The following is an 18,729-nucleotide window of genomic DNA, read 5'->3' as shown; positions in this document are numbered from 1 at the left end:
GAGTGAAGCAAAAGCTGCACCGTTAAGTCCTTGGCAATAATTGCTTCCTTTCATCCTTTTTCTGCACAGGGCAGGATCCACGTGGAGGACGGAGTCCTGTCAGTGTCCGCGCTGACACTGTCTGACGCCGGCATGTACCAGTGTGTGGCTGAGAATAAACACGGTGTCATATATTTCGCTGCTGAGCTGATGGTTCTAGGTAGGATGGCATTTATCTCTCCCTTAACTCCTCATGTCATTGTTGCCAAAGCATCTTAAAGGTCATCTCACTGTCATTCTGAAAGGTTGTCTGGATTAACGGATAACAGGGTCAGCGAGTTTCATTTTGTGGGGTCAAACACATTAAAAAAAGAATATATATATATTTATTTTTATTTCTTTCTTCCGTGGGGGATGTAGTGACATGTAGAACAATAAAAACGACTTTTTACAGTAAAACCAATAAAAGTCATAATATTCATACATAAAAAATGAGTTAATGTCTCAGCAGTGTTTTGATTTTATATTCATTTAATTCCTATGACAAAATGTTAAAAATGTCTGGTTGGATTACTTCACAATTTAATGATTCTCAGACTGAAGTTCACTCCTGTGAGAGTTGCTGTAGTGATAAAGTCCGTTTTGTGTTTCCCATCAGCTTCTCCTCCAGACTTCACAGGGAACGTCCTGAGAGCTTTGCTCAAAGCCAAGGCAGGAAGTACGGTGACTTTAGAGTGTAAACCTCAGGCCTATCCCATCGCCAGCATCTTATGGAAGAAAGGAAACCTGCCTATCCACACCAACGACAGGTGAGTTATGGCCGAACTGAAAAGTAGCTGGAGATTCCCTGAAAACCACTTTAAGGAGGTTTCACAAAAGACTGGTAGATGTTCAAATTACTGATGATAATGTGCACACAAGGGCTACACGCTGATCCTATTTGTCTTTCCTCTTCTTCTTCTCCTTCTTCCTCATTTTCCTCATCTCCTTCATCTCCTTTTCCTCCTTCTTTTTCGTCTTCCTCTTCCTCTTCCTCTTCTTTTCAGTGTGTAGTTTGATATACACGCATGAACAGTTCAGTTTTTTAATTAGGTTGAAATCAGAGCACGGACCATTTTTTATCCAAACTCTTTTCAAACTTTATTTCCTCTGATTAATATTCACTGCACATACACTCGCACTACACCAAGTGTCCATGAGCATGTAGGACACTGCATGCAGACACATCCAGAATCAGCACTGAAGATGAAGCGGCTCCTTGCTGGCAGACGTGAGATTGTGAACTGCTCTTTACGTTTCTTACCCTCCTGCAGGATCACACTCTCTCCAGATGGAACGCTGAGGCTCGCCAACGTGAGCAAGTCGGACGCGGGCAGCTATACGTGCTTCGCCCGGAATAGATTTGGCATGTCGAGCACGACAGGACGGCTCCTCGTTACCGGTGAGCTGCGCTGTTTAATAGCCGAGCGTTCCCCACTTGGTGAGCTGAATATATGGCTGAGTATGGATTAACACCAAGGAGAGAGCCACTGCATCGGGAGGACTGGAGTCAATAACTGGTGGCTAGAAAACCTAAATAAACTTTAGGTTTCGCTTTGAGGGGTGCGTCAAAAGTTTGGGAAGCCTCTATTCATGAAGGGCCCAACATAAAGGCGTTGAATAATTGAGTAACATCCTGAAACGTTTTTCCAATGTGTGTGTATTGTTTACCAAAGCTGCAGCCTGCAAAAAATTATTTTGGTTTATTTTTATATTGAATAGTTCCGGCCGGCTGCATTTTGCTGAAGCTGCAATGATACACATGAACGGTGTTGGAGAAAATTCTCGGATCATTGTTTCCCTCAAAGCCGTTGGAACAACCAATTTACTGCAACAAATAAAAGTGCTCTGGATGGAGGCGATGAAAGAACGAGCTGCACCAGACGCTGTTATTGTATTGAGTGTGTTTCCAGTGATGGTCGAGTGTTCTCCCGGATTCTTATTGGCTTTATTTATGTGTCAAACGCTGTTGTTTGCAGCTCTGTCTGCGCGGAACAGCATTTTTTCTTTAATTGTGGACGGATTTTTCTAAGGTCAAAACACAGCCGACGACACAAAGCCACGACCCAGACACTGATTATTAATGGCTTAAGAAGTGAGGGGACTCTTTTTACATGTGCGCTTTACTTCCTTAACAGGGAATGTAATGTAAGATGAGAGAGTGCAGACCCTCTTCCTTTGCGTTGTACCATCTTTATTCAAATGCAGCAGATTCATTATCTCGCATTTTGAGGCACAGAAGACTTAGTCCAATGATTGCCGCGGTAGACTTTGAAGCAGCGCTCCTCATTTTTGTTCTGGATGCACAGCAGAGCCCATTACATGACGTTTTATCTGATCCGCAGTGTAATATAATTGCTATCAGGAATTCAGAAGATTACTCCGGCTGTGTCAGCCTGGAGTATTAGTCCACTTTAGCTGTGGCAGGCTGCATGTTATCACATTAATTCCAATAAGACTTTCATGAGACCTTCCTTGGGTCTCTATAAGGGCGCTGTGTAAAGTCAAGTTATTGTTATGATTATTATTATAATGCTTATTATTATTATGATGATGATAATTGATATAATTACCCTTTGCCATAGATAATAATGCCTGCCCTCCACTTACTGTATAACAGAACACTTTCCTGCGTTCCAGCTGGCGTCGTGTCCCTCGTCTGCTCCTGTTTCAGAAACTCAGCAAATGGCTGCTCATCCCGTCTTAGTGAAATGTCTCATGTTCAGTGTGAGACTGACAGCCGCCTCGTCGGTGATGACTCCCTCTCACGGCTTTTTTTAATCCTCTGGTGCAGATCCAACCAGAATCCTCCAGGGGCCTGTGGACATGGAGATCATCGTTGGCGAGAGCATCGTGTTACCGTGTCAGGTCGCCAGTGACCCCGTCCTGGACGTCTCCTTCTCCTGGGCTTTCAACGGACAGCTCATCGCCAAGGGGGACGGTCACTTTGAGCTCGTGGGTGGGGTGAGTGACCCGCCGGGGTGCCGCCTCAGGACGTGTGAATGTGCAGTTAACACCTCCTACCATCTTTCATCCCAGCCATTTGCTAAAAGGGACAGCTTGAAGAGGGTTTGACTGTGACTAAGGGTGCATTCATACTTTCCATTTTAAACAGTGTTTTAAAAGCTAAAACATTCTCTGTTCATACTAAACAGCCCTGGAAACGCAGATCACATGACCATTCAGGTTCACTGGACACAGTGCGCCGATGTAAACAGGGAGCAAGAAACGGCTATGGTGAAAAGTAAGAGAAGGGATTTTTATTTCTATGACTGACAATTACAAATCTTAAATTCCAAAATTAGCGAAAACACGGGCAAAGCCATTAAAAATATGCGATATTCTCTTTTCCCAGTAGAGGAGTTTGCATTTCTTTGTCACGTTTGACGTCACTGGAAACAGAGAAGCTCTCTCGCCTCGCTGGCTTTCCAGTGTTACATCTTGCAAATTATGAAGAAAGAAAAATATCGTTCCCAAGATGGGAAAAACATAACAAGTTCAATAACGTTATGGATAATTAGGTGCCAATGCCCGGAAGTAAAATGTGCATCACTATGCTGCATGTGGGGCTGTAGTGTAGTGTAGTGTGGGTAAAGGCTGTTTAGGTAGCTTTTTAAATACAAAATAGCGTTTACGCACCTTTTTATGGAGGTTTACTCACTTGTTATTGTCCAATTTTACTGAGCATTATATGACAGTACGGAGCACCTACCCCCCCCCCCACCACCCACACACACACACACACACACCCCACCCCCTTCTCGCTGTTGCTTGGCAGCCCACCCCTCCCCTCCCGTCTCCTTAGCGCTCGCTGCTCGCTGACTCTCAAAGTCCCGTCTCTCTCGCACACTGGCCGAGTTTCTGTTGGTCCCTCCATTCTGTGAGCGGCTCCATGTGATGCAGCAGCTCGTCAAAATGGGACACAGACACAGAATGGACTTTTCCCTTTTAACATCCAAACCCCGATCAGCTGTTTCTGTGATGTGAGACGCTGTGACCAGGGGCAGCAGAGGGCTGTGTCATTGGGCTGAGTGTGTAGTAAATGGCGGTTGCTTGTTTACCAGTTAGTCAGCGTTGTGTGAAGTTTTGAAGAACTCATCAGGTTTAATCTCTAAGACGTTGTTATTAGCCCCATTGATCTATCTGAATCACATGCTCACAATCACATCATAAACTTAATTTCCTATTACATTGGCTCGACATTATCTTGGCTATTTTCCCAATGAATGCACTCGGTGTTTGTTGTTATGTGTTGTTGTTATTACACGTGCTGTCATGTCAAAGCATGATTTTACTGTTACCGTAATATGTTTGGTATGCAAAAATCTTAATTTGTAAACAAACTAGCAACTATGACTAGATAGAAAATAATAGCGGAGTAAAAAGTACAGTATTTTTGCTCTGTGATCTAATGGAATATAAATATATCGTAACATGAAATTGCAACTCTCAAGTAATGCAGCTCCTGAAACTTGTATAAAGTAATTGAGTAAATATACCTAGTTACATTCCATCATTGTTTACCCCAAACCAGTACAAATAAACAATACAAATTAAATGCTAATTTATTGGTCTATATGACTCGATTTCAGGTGTTCTAGTCTCCTAGTCTATATATAGTATCGTATATGGGGGACTGAAGTTCACCCACCTAATTAATAAACAGGGCCAGCAGCGTTTTTCAAACTTCTTAGTGTGATATAAAAGTAAAATGTAGTCTTGTGGATGCAGCCTAATTTCCCCTGAAGTTGGTGTGACACCTTTCTTTTGATGCTGGAGGGATAATAAGCTGTGGGAATGTGTAGCAGGAACTTGTGTGAGATCATTCAGTCCCTCTAAGCCTCCAATTGCACTTTTATGAATGAAAGCAGTGGCGACCTCTGTGTCAAAATCCACCTCCTACATACAAATCCTGATGCAGGTAATATGTTGCTTGCTCAGCCATTGTGACATGTTGTCATCTCTTCGAGTGCACGTCTACCGCTCAAGCTGACGCCTTATGAAGAGATCTATTTTTAATACTCGGGCTGGTCTTGAATTCTCTTCATATCCCACTTTGACATAGCCCTCCGCACGGAGAGGGGAACACACATCATTAGAGGCGTCTTTTTAAAGGAATGGCAGAGCCCCAAATGACAAAACGCTCTGAGAACACCCTCACACCCTTCAAGATGAACCATTCTTCCTGTGCGCGCTTGACTGACAGCGTGCTTATCTGAAAAGAAACGCCTTCCCTCAAGAAATGCTAGAATGTGCCTAGTCCAAAGAGATTATCAACTTTACTTTGCTGCTTCAAGGAATTTAATTTCCATAATTAAACCATGCTGGTTCGAGTGACACATTTCCCTGCCAATGCCGAGAGAACAATTTCACCACTAATTTACCATTTACTGCTTACGGGTGTCTCTCAGAGGAGAATATAGAGTGGACCGTTTTCACTCTCCAATCAAGCACAAGCCACTCGCTGAACTCAGTAACACATATTTCTGCGGTTCCTCGTAATAGGTCTTGAAGGTCGTGGCAATGACCTCTGAGAAAATGCAAAAGAAATAGCCGAGGCCTTGTCAATCACAGTGGCTCTGTCTGCTGCGTACGTTTGATTTGATTTCCAGCCTTGATCCTTCTCATCTGAGGCACGGCTCCGTGTGACTCGCTCTTATTCAGAGATGTTCCATTGTGTTTGCTTTAATGGCTCCGACTTCAAGAAGGGTCAAGATGTGTATGTAAAATGCTTTTTGATGTTAAAAAATATCTAGCTTTCTAACAGCATGCCTGGTTTTCTACACTTGGCTAAATAACTGCAGGATGTGCAACCGCTTGTGGTGCCGCTATTAACCGCATTTTATGTATGCTTCACTTCCTTCTTTGATAAGCTGTCACAAGGTCTGCCATCATGCTACATACGTCTTTCTCTCCTCCTTTGTAGCGCACAGCGGGAGATCTGATGATCAGAAACATTCAGCTTTACCACGCCGGGAAGTACATCTGCGTGGTGGACACAGACGTGGAGAGCCTGTCAGCTGTGGCTGTATTGATTGTGAAAGGTAAGAAAATCCCTCTGCTCTGCACTCACTAATTACAACAGGGTTTACAGCCAGTGTAGCTGATTGGGCCCCGCTTTAAAAAAAGGATCAATTTCAAATACAGACATAACGGTGTAGTGCTCGGTTGGTGTAGCCGCAAACCATACAATAAATATAGATTTCTGGAGATATATGTGGAGACGTTGTTACCTCCACAAAGAAGGATTTGCACAAACTACTAAACAGATATCCATGAAAGAGTTTGGAAAGGTGGGGCACGACCCAGGAAGAAGCCATTAAAGTTTGTGGTATTTATTTTTTCCACTTTCTTTGACATTGTGAGATTTTTCAAAATGTTCCTCTCTCAGAGGATATTTCATGGATCTTGATGTAATAAATCTGACATGTTTAGGGGACTGATATTAGGGAGTGTTGTGCAGATTGAAATAAAAATCCAGATCGAGTGAATTTAAAAGCAGTTTGGTAAAGCTCAGTTCACACCACAGGGTTTTCAGACAGATTCGACACTCAGCAAGGACTTCTGCAAGTTACAGATAAAAGCCACTGATGGGCTGGCAGCTATGTGGGAACTCTTCAGAGACGTGATCAGAGGGGCTCGCCGACACATCCCCGACGTGTCGCAGGCTCCTAGATTTTCAACCTGCTGGAAATCTGGCATATCTGGATTTTTTTTAACACTGCACATGTCTGTCATCAGGCAAATCAAGCAATAACCATGTGCAGCTCATATTAACTACATCGGGCTGGGGTCAGGTTCGGGTCGGGCTCATTTAGCTTTCAGGGCGGTTTGAACCAAAGATCTGGGCCTGAGCTGAACTCTTGTTCTTGACGTCCACTAAAGCGTTGGACCTCCTCAAGCTTGATGTGTCATTCTGAGCAGGAAGAGGATTTAATGCACCAGCCACTGGTTTCTCCTGGCGAAACATTGTGGTGTGTGTGACCCCCCCCCCCCCCCCCATCACCAGTCAGTCATGTGGTGTGATCTCAAAACAACCTCAAGACTCCTAAACACAAGACAGCAGGTCCTGTAATATGAGCTGCAGAGCGATCCGAGCACTCTGAAATTGTGTGAACTCGGCTTTAGGGGACTGTTGAGCGAAGGTATGCCTTTCTATTATGAATATGTTTTACTGAGAATAAAAGGAAAGTTCACTGTCAGGGAATATAATGTTCACTTAGAGTTTTTAAACTCAAATCGGTTTTCTTTCAGACCAAAATGCTTTTATCCTGATGAAAATCATACCACCAGACTATCACCAGAAGTCACAGGATTTATGTCCTTCTTATTCCCACCGGTGGCTGCTTGATTATTTCAAATTGCTTTTCTTTCCTTTTGCATAGAGGGATGCCTGTGCAAGTGAAAGACTTGCGAGTAATGTGTGAAATCACAGGAATATGAGCTCTGAGTGTTTAAGAACGTGTTCTGGTGTTCCTTCTGTCTCTCTTTTTAATGCACAATTTTCAGTGTTGCTGCGGTTTGACAGATGAATGTTGAGAAGCCTGCCTGTGCTCGCTCATGCAGTTTGTGTGGCTCCAGAGAGACGCAGTTGCAGAGAGCTGCATCGGGCAGAACAAAAGCGAACAACTTGTTTCAGGGAGTGGCAGGTTTGTGCAGAGTGAGAGTCGGGATGTGTCTGCCGTTGATCAATACGCCAAATAGCCCAGCAAATTGACACCACGTGTGTTAAATGTCAGACGAGGTGAGGGATGATTCGGGTGTCGGGATTTGAAAAGGTTGGATCCATATCTTTGTCTTGTAAGGATACTTGCCAGTGATTCAGTTTGGCATGTTGGAGATCTCAGGCAAATGGCATTCATAAGCGCTCCTCACCGAGCGGCTGACAACTAAGTGGAAATGACGCCAGTTCTCCAGCTGAAGCGATATCAGGGCCCTGGAAATGGATTGCCCCGGCATCGACTGGAGAGGAACTTGTCCGTGACTCAGACTGTGCATTATTTACACTCCCCGCTCATGACAGCTGTCATGGACGTCTCATTGCTTGGATCGAACAGCTTCAAATGTTTGGAGCTAGGCAGAAAAAAACAGCGGGAGGGTAAAGAAGGAGTTTTCTTAGCCACATGTCTATCAACAGTCGACTCACTATCCAGCTTGTAAACCCCCACATACTTTTATACCTATGATCCATGAAGGACACATGTTAACACTCAATGTACAGCATCATTCTCAGAAAAAAACTGGATTTGAACAAGTAGTAACAGCAACAGTAAACTATGTAAAAATACTGCATTACAATTAAAAGTCCTGCACTTTACTTAAAGTATACAGAAGTGAAAGTAACTGACATATTATTACCTTCACCTAGGAGGTAATAATATGTTTGTTTGTTTGGTTATTTGTAAAATAGATTATGCAAAAACTACTGGAGAGATTTACACGAAACTTGGAGGAAGGATCTGATATGTGTCAGAAATAATGCAAAGAACATGAGAAAAATCTGGCTTGTGTATAGTGCTATCATCTATCAACAGGTTTGATGTGGATCAAAATAAAAGGCTTATAATTATGGCCTGGCTATATATGTCATTGCTAGAATGTCAATAATGATGCATCACTTTGCAATTTTCATGTCACATTAGTAGCTGGTGGAGGTTTAACTAGTTTTATCTTCTTTATTAACTGTCAGATTAGTGCGGTGAGTCCAAGCTTTGGGATTTGGGGCCCTCATAAGAGTCACACGATTCACGGATTTTCTTTTTTAATTAGATGTTAGAAAATATTACTTCTTTTAATTGTATTTAATAAGAACAATTTATTACATTTATAGTTATTTTGTTTTAACATATAATCTTACAAATGTGAAGTAAGTAACAGTCGGTGCAGTATTTTCCTTTTAAATGTTAAAATTGGAAGAAATGGAAGTAATTCCCTTTCGACCACTGCCGGTGACTCAGTGTCCCCGTCCCTGGTGGGATAACGGACAGAAGAAGCTGTTTTCATCTGAAGGACTTTAAACCAGAGACACTCTCCTTTGTTGTGTGGATTATCAACTGGGACGCTGAATTTAGAAAGAGATGTTGCTATTGATTTCTTTATAAATGTCATTTTTGCAAAGCTGTTAGCAGCACAAACAAATTTTCCACCCTCTCCCATTTCTCTTGAGGTGGAGAAATCTGAGAGATTGATAAACTTAAAAAACGAGACAAATAAAAGAAAAAATATCTTTGTCGTTTTATAATTCGAGAGGCAGGCGAGAAAAACCTTTAAACAGAGTCCAACTTCACTCAGTGGCTGCGTTTACGTGAGCTCAAAAATGAAATTTCAATGCTCCGACAACCGTGTGAATAATGCAGGACCCATTTACCTGTGTTAGTGATTATGTCAGTGTGATTACACCTTGGAGGGAGTGTGATGGCAGGAACATACAGTCCATAAGATCACAATCGTAATTGTAGCAACTATTGTTGTTGTTGGCAGTAGACGCATTATTGCAATGATGTAGAATTAGCCGTGGCTCCGTAATCCTGCTCGGTGCTATTTCAGATCCCGTTTCACTCGGCTCCTCTCGTCGCACTGAAGGTCAATAATAATCGCTCCTGATACAAAGACTCTTGAGTGATCAATCTGCAGGGTTCTTGTTTTGTTTTTCTAAAACAGCTTCAGTGGGAAATGTTTTGGAGGCCCACTCCATGACGCCCCACAAACACTCCACCACTGGACACCGGTGGTTTTGGAGAAGGTCACCATTGCGGTTAACATCATGGTCATTCGCTTTCAAACCACTTGGCGAGCACTTGCGCGGGTTTGACAGCTGCATTGTCATCATCATCATCATCATCATCATCATCATCATCATCATCATCATCATCAATCATCATCATCATCATCATCATACACACAGAGACACCCGTCACAACTGCCAGAAAGACAATGTGTTTTAACATTGTTATTCTCTTATTGTCTAGATTTGCATCTGACATGTTTGACAGCACCTTTAACAAATGAGCCTCATATTCAGTTCAGATCAAAATAATATTACTATTGTAAGAAAATCATAACAGAGCCAGATTCTCTGTGCCAGCTTCACAATAACAGCCCAGACAGCCAATCCATATTAATAACAGATTATTTGAACACCCTCAAGACACTGACAGCTCCTTTTTACCTCTGCCACGGAAATATAATTAAGAGGATAAGAAATTGATCCTTGATTGTGTGCCCCATTATTGCTTATGTATTAATGAGGCCATCTTATTAAAGTTTTTTTTTTTTTTTTTATCAGGAGCTGCTAAAGAGTTTTACAAAGATCAATATCTCTAAAGCCAAAGTCCAAATGTATGTGGGCAGCACATTCAAGAAAAAGAATGTTCCACAGTCACTTGTTACATTCTATCCACAGATCCTGCATGAACCATCAATACAGAATTCCCCGTACGCGATTCCAGTGCACTTATTGTTTATCAAAATAATCATTTATCACTTTGATAATTACAATGGTTCTCCTCCAGATTAGAAAGCACTTCAGAGCCAGCGATAGTGTGAGCAGAGCAGGGGGCGGTATTATTCTGCGGGCTGTCTCGCTGCTCTCTAGTGGTCTATTATTTCTGATGAGTTGACACCTTCATTAGAACAGGAAACAGGAGATGAGGCTAAAGTAAACCATCACGGCATTTAATTGGCAGGATAATGAAAATAAATGGTAAAGCTCTGGTTTTCTTCAGGGCTGTGAGGTCTTTTTTCATGTTTTACCTTTTAATTTGACTCCACCCCCCCCTCTTAGTCTGGACTGCTTCATCGATCACTTACCGTGGAGCCGCCTGAGAACGGAGGATCAAAAGTTTGGTGAATGTTGGAGGATGAATCTTGAATTATATTTGTATTCCTCGTGAAGGACATTAGTTCACATTAAAGTCAAAGCTTTCTTAAAATGTTTTTTTTTCTCTTCCTGTTGCTGTTGATTCGTAAATAAAGGATTTCAGCTAAGCACAGCAGACTGTAGGCGCAGCCCAGTTCAGGTAGAGGGGACAATCATTGGCAAGAGGCATTTTGTTTTCATGTTTTCGGTCTATCAGCACATCCCATTATTGCGAACACAAGAACCCCTCGAGGGAATTGCTTCAAATTTGGTACAAACTTTAACTTGAACTCAAGGATGAACCAATTTGATTTTGATGGTCAACGCTCATGGTCGCCGTGATCTCACGAAACACATTTTGAACCTGATATCTCAGGAATACCTCCAGGGGATCCCTTTTGGAAAGTTATTAGGTTTTGGTGGTTAAAGTTCAAAGGTCAGTGTGACCTTACGAAACAATTTGTCTTGGTTTTGTAAACTCAGCATCTCTAGAACATCATGAGGGGATTACAAAGTCTGCCTTTAGGAAGTTTCTTAAAATTTTAACCACTTGTGACTTGGACTCAAGATGAATCTATACGATTACAGTGGTCAAAGGTCACAGTGACGTCATTTGAACTGGAAAAAGTAAATGTTAACTGAAGCCACAGGGGATGGTTGGGGCCTTCAGCTACATGGTGTTAATTCTAGAATTGTATGCAGAAATGATCCACAGTGAAAGCTTTAAACTCCAGCATGTGCAAGTTTACACATTTGCATCAACATTCTTGCTGCTGCACGAACCTCACAGTGTGTGTTTGTGTGATTGAGCCAGGCCCCCCCAGCCCACCAGACTCGGTGACGGTGGAGGAGGTGACAGACAGCACAGCTCAGCTGACCTGGAGCCCAGGCAGAGACAACGGCAGCCCCATCACCAATTACCTCATACAGACCAGGACCCCCTTCACTGTGGGCTGGCAGCGGGTTAACACAGGTACACAACCCTTGAAGATGAATTTTCCTTTTACAGCACACGTGACGTTATCCAGATAATTCATAGAGCCCCTCAGGGATGTTCTCTTATTTCCCTTTTCCCTTCAGCAGGGAGAGGTTGCAGGATTTAAATCGATGTATTGTACATTTCCATAGACAAACGCATCTGTCAAATCAATGTAAAGTAATAAAGTGTGGTTTATTGCGTGTGGCCATTGTAAATGACCCACAGTTATCCGATAAGGCAATTTATTTTATATGGTCCTAATGTTGAGGTGAAAATATATGCCCAACAGTGTAGTTCCTATCTACGAAATACATAATGAAATAATATAACATCAAGTGGCTGCAATCCATATTAACAAGAAAGAGGGGGGAAAGGTTCAAGTCAAGCCAAATTAAAGCTGCTATAATCAGTATTATTTAACAATGGATCAGATTTCTGTTTAATGAGAAATAAATTGGTTGTAGTGATGAACCCCAAGATAACGATCACCTAATACTGAAGTTCATCTGAACGGTACAGAACCTTTTCATTTCTTTGAGCTCCATGTTTTACTGTTTTACCTTTCTGATTCCCTCTCATCTCCGGTCGCTGCAAAAAGTAGTTTTCAAAAAGCAGCCAACATCACTAGTGCTGAGAGCCGACAGTTTGTCTCACTGCTAACGTTACCTTACGTTACCTTACTATTAACGTAAAGGAAGTAGAGGCCTTTTAAGCCCCATGAACCTGAGTGTATTATTTATTATGTATTATTAAGAATCAATCTCATGATTATTTTTTCTCCTAGTCCCTGAGATCATTTATGGGAACACGCTGACAGCCACTGTGGTCGACCTCAATGCCTGGGTGGAGTACGAGTTTCGGGTTTTGGCCAAGAACAGCGTCGGAGTCGGAGAACCCAGCCCAGTGTCCGTCAAGACCAGGACAGAGGACGCAGGTACAACACGTCTCCTGATTCGTCCGGATCTGATAGAAAACCTCCACCTGTCCTCTGCAAACAATAAAAACGGTTTTGAATGAAAGATACATCATAAAAAACAAACATTACAATAAGAGCTGAATAGTTCCACTTGCAGATGGTTGCGAGCCGGCATCATTCAAGTTTATAGCAGTGTTTCCATTTTGTACAAATATCATGAAGCCTGAAGTGATTCTCATGCAAATTGTGTGAACGAGGTGTGCGTTGTGTAGTCCCTGATGCAGCTCCCGGGGACGTGGGCGGAGGAGGCGGAAGCAGATCTGAACTGGTCATCACATGGGAGGTAAGTCAACAGTCTCATGTTCCACTCTCTTATTCTCAATGGCTGCAGTCAGTGGGCTATTTTGTTGAATGAGCCGTTTAATATTTCTACACTAAATCAAAGCTCCTGCTCCCTGTGGCCTGTGAGTGTTGTCAATGCGGGGGTCAATTGACGTCTGGGCGCTGCTGTGGCTGTAATGTCTCAGTTAAAGAGTCACCAGCAAAGTGTAGACAGGCGTAACACTGAATCTGACAGCTATTGTCACTTGTGAGGCTTCAATCTGTGATGAATTACTGCTCATCCGAATCACAGCAGTGGAGTGAGCCAAAATAATGTAGATATTGAAGAAATCATTTTAGCGGCCGGAGCTATCTCCTCGTTTAAATTCTTCTCATTTCATTAAATGCAAAAACGACTTCTCATTTTAAAAGCTGCAACGGACGCCCTGTAATGAGCTTAGACTTTTTTTTTAATGGCATTTTACTGCTCATTTCATTTCGTCAGGTGGGTCACAAAAGCAATTTGTAGGTCACATGCTTCCTTTTGGCATCATGAGAGCGGGCGGTGATTGTGTCAGCCCGGCGGCGGGGTGAACGTGAGCGGTTTGTATATGTTTTAATATCACTATAGTTTTGTGTTTCACTCTCAGCCTGTCCCCGAAGAACTGCAGAATGGTGAGAGCTTTGGTTACATCATTGCTTTCCGCGCCTTCGGAGAAGTCAGCTGGACCCACGTGGCCACCTCCGCCCCCGGCGCGGCGCGCTACGTGTACCGCAACGACAGCATCCTGCCCTTCTCTCCGTTTCAGGTCAAGGTCGGAACCTACAACAGCAAAGGACAGGGTCCCTTCAGCCCTGTGGCCACCATCTACTCTGCAGAGATAGGTAAGGGAATGAATGTGAGTGGGATTTCTTGCAGAAGCTTTTTTTCTTATTTCTTACGGAAGGACAAAGATCATGAAACTCGGCTTTATTGGATGGAAAATCAATCTTTTTAAAGTAAAGCTGGATGGAAACTAAAACACATTCATGGAAGGATCGGCAGATTGCCTGTGAATATCACCACTCTTTTGAATGGCCTTGCCAAAGTACAAACAAAAAACCTGTTGGCATTTATATCGATGGTACCTCTCGACTTGCAGAGAGAGGGTCAGCCTGCACCGATGTGTTTACCAGCAGCACCTCCTGTAATGATTCACCCGAGCAGAGATGAACAAGAAGCCTGCGCGGTTATCAACGTGAAAAAAACTGAAGAGATCTGTTCTGCTTGTCTCGGCGCTCAGTCTCCTGTTGTCTCCTTTCAGAGCCAAGTGGGATGCCAGCAGGCGTTTGGGCCAGAAGTGTCTCAGCCTCGGAGATTGAGGTGAATTGGCAGGCGATATCCTTCACCCCTGAAAGAGTTCTGGGCTACGAGGTAAGAAAAAGAAATGTCTCACTCTTTTAAATGGAGAAAGGAATCACACGGCACAGCACCACACGGTTAAAATAATTGTCCTCACCCCTGTTGTACCAAAAAACCCAATCGCTTCCAAAGTTTACCTCACCACGGAAATAAGCGTTTCAGCCGGGCGTCTATTGCAGTCAAAATTATACGGTTCTTTGTAGCCGCACGACAGAAAACATGTCGAGGGAGTTTTCAAGAGAACAAAGGAAATTGCCGCGTCCACTTTACTTTTCATGTTGCTGTCAGTTATAGGATATCGTGATACAAAGCCTCGTGATGGACTGAGTGGCAACCCTTCTCCGCACTTCAGGGCAGCAAGAAGTGCGCAACATCACACCAACAACTGACTATTGATAGCACAGCCGCACCAGGGGAATGGATCTTTAGTCTCGTCGATGTTCTCTAAATAAAACAGGAATATTAAACGATCACATTTGCAGCGAGGTTGCGCTCTCTCTCCTACCTTGAAAAACTGGGACACCCTGATTGCCTCGTCTGTTTGCTTCTGACTGGATAATCAGGACCATCAAAGAGATTTAATGTAAGATGCTGATGTTCTGCTTCTCCTTCTGCTCAGTAAATTCAAAGAGGTCTCAACGTTTTCCATCCGGGAAAGAAAGTGTTTGTGTCATTTCATATCTGAGCGATCTCAGTGATATCAACATCAGCAAACACGGAATAATGATGATGAAAGGGTACATGATGGAACTTAATCAGTTATTGTATAATCTACTTGCATTTTTAATAAGTCAGATGATAATCAGAGGAGAATAGTGATCACACCAGGCCGTGTTGCGCAACATAAACTGATGTAGTGTTGTGCTGTTGTGATTTAACAGAAAATCTATTGGTCAGGGAAAACAAAGAAATCCTTTTCATTATGCATTTCAGTTTTATAGCATTGTGACTCGAATACAGTCAGGATTAGTAGGAGAGGAGATGGAGATGGAGGCTGGGAAGATATATAATCAGATGCATTTCTTTAAAATGTATGTAGAACGGATTTGAAATATATATTTATGAATTTCTGGATATTTAATGTATCCTTGTGTATGAGTTCATACATGTATATGTTTGTTTTGCCCATAATTTTGGTGTTTTTCCACATGCGCACATTTGTGTGTAAAATATAGAATTATATAATGAATGAATTAATTAGTATTGTTATTGTTTCTTTTTCAAATATACTGTATAAATTGTAATCTCTTCCATAATTAATGTCAAAGGCGAGAAAGATAAATTAATAAAGATTTGGGAACAAAAAACTAATATTTTTGCTATAGTTCGAACAAACACATCATTTAATTATTTTCTTTTTGTTTTCATTTTAATTATTCAGTTATGAATTCATTCATTAAAATTATCTGCAGATTGCTTATTGTGGAATCTAATCTTCCCCTATCGTGCCTCCGAAACATTTAAATGAGTTATATAAGCACATTCAAGTTTTTGCAATGATATTAGGTTAAATTCCTCAGAAGACATAGCCAGAGGAAATGATTTAACATCACCACATGTCTCCAGACCTCAAAGACAACAGCCAATACTGCAGGGGATAGAGAAAGCATGTTGCCAGTGTCCACGTTTTGCTCCGTGTGTCACAGTTCGATCCCAGATGACGTGCTCTCCATCTCAAACAGGTGGTTTACTGGGAGGACGACACTAAACCGGAGACCATGGGGAAGGTCAGGGTGCCTTGGAACCAAACCTCGGTCACAGTGAGCGGCCTGGCTGGAAACACAATGTATTTCCTGACAGTCAGCGCCTTCAACACAGCGGGGACTGGCCCCTTCCTCCCTGCAATCAATGTTACCACAAAAAAGCCCCGTAAGTTTGAGCACCAACACACCCTGCTGCTGCTGCCTCACTGTGTTGAGTTCTATGAAAGGTTTGAATCCCAGATTTTGTTAGCTGCTTGAAAAACTTGGGGCATATTTGCATCTTCAATACACAGAGATCAGATAGAATATTCACTTCTAATCATATTCTTAGAAGTCGTATTATGCCATTAGAGAAATGTGTGATGTCGGTGGTGACATATAGAAATGTATTGTTTTTATTTATCATGCAGCACCAGCTCAGCCTCCACTCAACATCGAATGGACTCTAATTGGCTCTCAGCTGTCTCTTTACTGGGAACCTGTGGTGGCTATGGAATCAGAGTGTGAAGTCACGGGCTACCGAGTGAGTTTTTCCCCCCCCTCCATATTTACGCATACATATTTACATTGTGTCACCCACCTTGTTTCTCTTCCCTCTGTTTAGCTGTCATACAAGAGGCAGAGACACAAAGAGGTAAACACACTCACAACATCCAATTGTACAGCAGAGCTGACCCTGCCCGAGGACGACGACGACTACATCATCCACATTCAGACTCTGAGTGAAGGAGGGCTCGGCCCGGCCTCGGACCCTATACGGATCCACCAATTAAGTAAGTATGTGATTGGGAGGGGGTTTATCAATATATGAAGTTCAGATAGGGGTGGCATGGTGGAACAGTGGCTATCACTGTCGCAATAAGTTTCCTGGTTCTTTCTAGTTTTTCTGTTTGCATGTTCGCCCTCTGTGTGGAAACTCTGGCTTCCTCCCGCAGCCTAAGGAAATGCAGCATTGGGTCAGGTGGATTACTCTTTAAACAGTGAGTGTGAGTGGTTGTTTATTCCTATGGCTAGCCCAACGTGGCTACCTGTTGGATTAGTGGCTGGCCCCTTTTAGTTTGAAGACAGAAACAGATGTTTGATGGAACGATGATGTTGACACAACTGCTTGCTGATTGGGTCTTCTCAGTCTCAACCTAGCCTTCGCTGATTTCTCAGGCATGACCCCCCTACCGGAAAGGAAAAAGGGATTAGCCTTGGCTACCAGCTGTATGGATAATCAATTACAAGCGTTATTGGCTCTGTTGTCTTTGCTAATAGCTGTTAAATTCTGCATTTTACAATGATACAACTGCTTATTTGTGTAGGACACAAGCAATTATTCTATTATCTGTGTACACTGGCAGGTGCATACCCAGAGTATGTGAGTGGTCCCATGATGGCATATCGGTATGGATTGAAACAGATTGAGCCAAAACGCTCGTATGGACAGAAATCGTTTTATTTTGCCGTTTTCAAACAAAAAAGTTGTTGGATGGATGGAAGGATGGAAGGATGGAAGGATGGATGGATGGATGGATGGATGGATGTAAGGATGCTCAAGTAGTCATTTCGGTTTCTAGAAGTAGTTTTGGTTTCAGTCGCCATATGCTTCAGTTTTATCAGGTGAAAGAAAAACTTATTTTGAAGTTTCAGCCTCAGCAATGAAATCTGATGATGACACAATGTACATGTAGATTCAGCCAAACCTCCGTCTGTCAGGGAAACTATTTCCTTTGTTATTTATCCACTATTATAATGGAGTCACTTAACACTTTTATAAGCTGACAAGGACATTTTGTCCTCCGTTGACTCCCCATTACTCCTGCTGAGCTCCTGTAGCCTTATGTTTTGCTGAAATATGCAGCCCAATCCATCTCTGTTGCAGGGGTTGACTTCCTCTTTTTACTAGATGCTATTACTGTCCTGTGGGACACCGGGGGGGGCTCTCCCTCTCCCTGCTCTAAATGCTAATTTGCATTGTTAATATTCCATGTTGAATCCCAAAAAACAGCGGTTGAGAGAGAGATAGAATTCCACGCTGACTTTTCTTTCAAATTTCATTTTGAAATATTGCCTACTGTTTCCCCAGAGATTCTTTGGCTATTGCAAAGAAAAATATGTGGGCAAAACAAATTAGCAGGCAAAGAGAGTGCTGTGTTCACAGGAGCGGTTTACTCAGGAACGTCAGAAATGGTTTAGGAGGCTCCTTTTGCATCAGTAATATGTTTTCAATTCAGGAAAGGGTTTAATATGAATATTATGTCATTACAGTGAAAGTAGTCAGGGACCTCTAAAGAGCTAATTGACTGACTTAAATCATACATGAGGAGTGTGAAGTGATGAGAGCAAACTGCTTTAGGCTTCTGGTCCCTTTACGCCCAACTCCCTTAACACGTTTTACTGACAGTCTCAGGCACGAGCCAGGACTCAGATTAGCTTTTAATAAATACCACTTCAGAACACCAGTGTTTATGTTTGGAATTTTGAAAAGCCAAGTGCAATTATTAATAGCAAATCAATTAATTTAACGCTGACCCCCGTTCAGAACCG

At 42.5% G+C, this 18,729-nt stretch overlaps 1 protein-coding gene across 1 annotated transcript in view; it reads left to right on the top strand.

The window, feature by feature from the left end:
- Window positions 1-18,729, top strand: part of LOC128443064 (contactin-3) — a 38,099-nt gene that overhangs the window by 13,650 nt on the left and 5,720 nt on the right. The window contains exons 9-21 of the mRNA XM_053425770.1: window positions 70-199; window positions 638-788; window positions 1,293-1,420; window positions 2,813-2,982; window positions 5,945-6,062; window positions 11,691-11,849; window positions 12,640-12,789; window positions 13,044-13,114; window positions 13,743-13,977; window positions 14,397-14,506; window positions 16,177-16,363; window positions 16,608-16,720; window positions 16,802-16,970. Of these exons, the coding sequence (XP_053281745.1) occupies window positions 70-199; window positions 638-788; window positions 1,293-1,420; window positions 2,813-2,982; window positions 5,945-6,062; window positions 11,691-11,849; window positions 12,640-12,789; window positions 13,044-13,114; window positions 13,743-13,977; window positions 14,397-14,506; window positions 16,177-16,363; window positions 16,608-16,720; window positions 16,802-16,970 (1,891 nt within the window). The remainder of the gene's footprint in view (window positions 1-69; window positions 200-637; window positions 789-1,292; window positions 1,421-2,812; window positions 2,983-5,944; window positions 6,063-11,690; window positions 11,850-12,639; window positions 12,790-13,043; window positions 13,115-13,742; window positions 13,978-14,396; window positions 14,507-16,176; window positions 16,364-16,607; window positions 16,721-16,801; window positions 16,971-18,729) is intronic.

Source organism: Pleuronectes platessa, chromosome 6, assembly GCF_947347685.1.
Source record: "Pleuronectes platessa chromosome 6, fPlePla1.1, whole genome shotgun sequence".
NCBI lineage: Eukaryota > Metazoa > Chordata > Actinopteri > Pleuronectiformes > Pleuronectidae > Pleuronectes > Pleuronectes platessa.
This window is presented reverse-complemented; position numbering and strand designations above follow the sequence as displayed.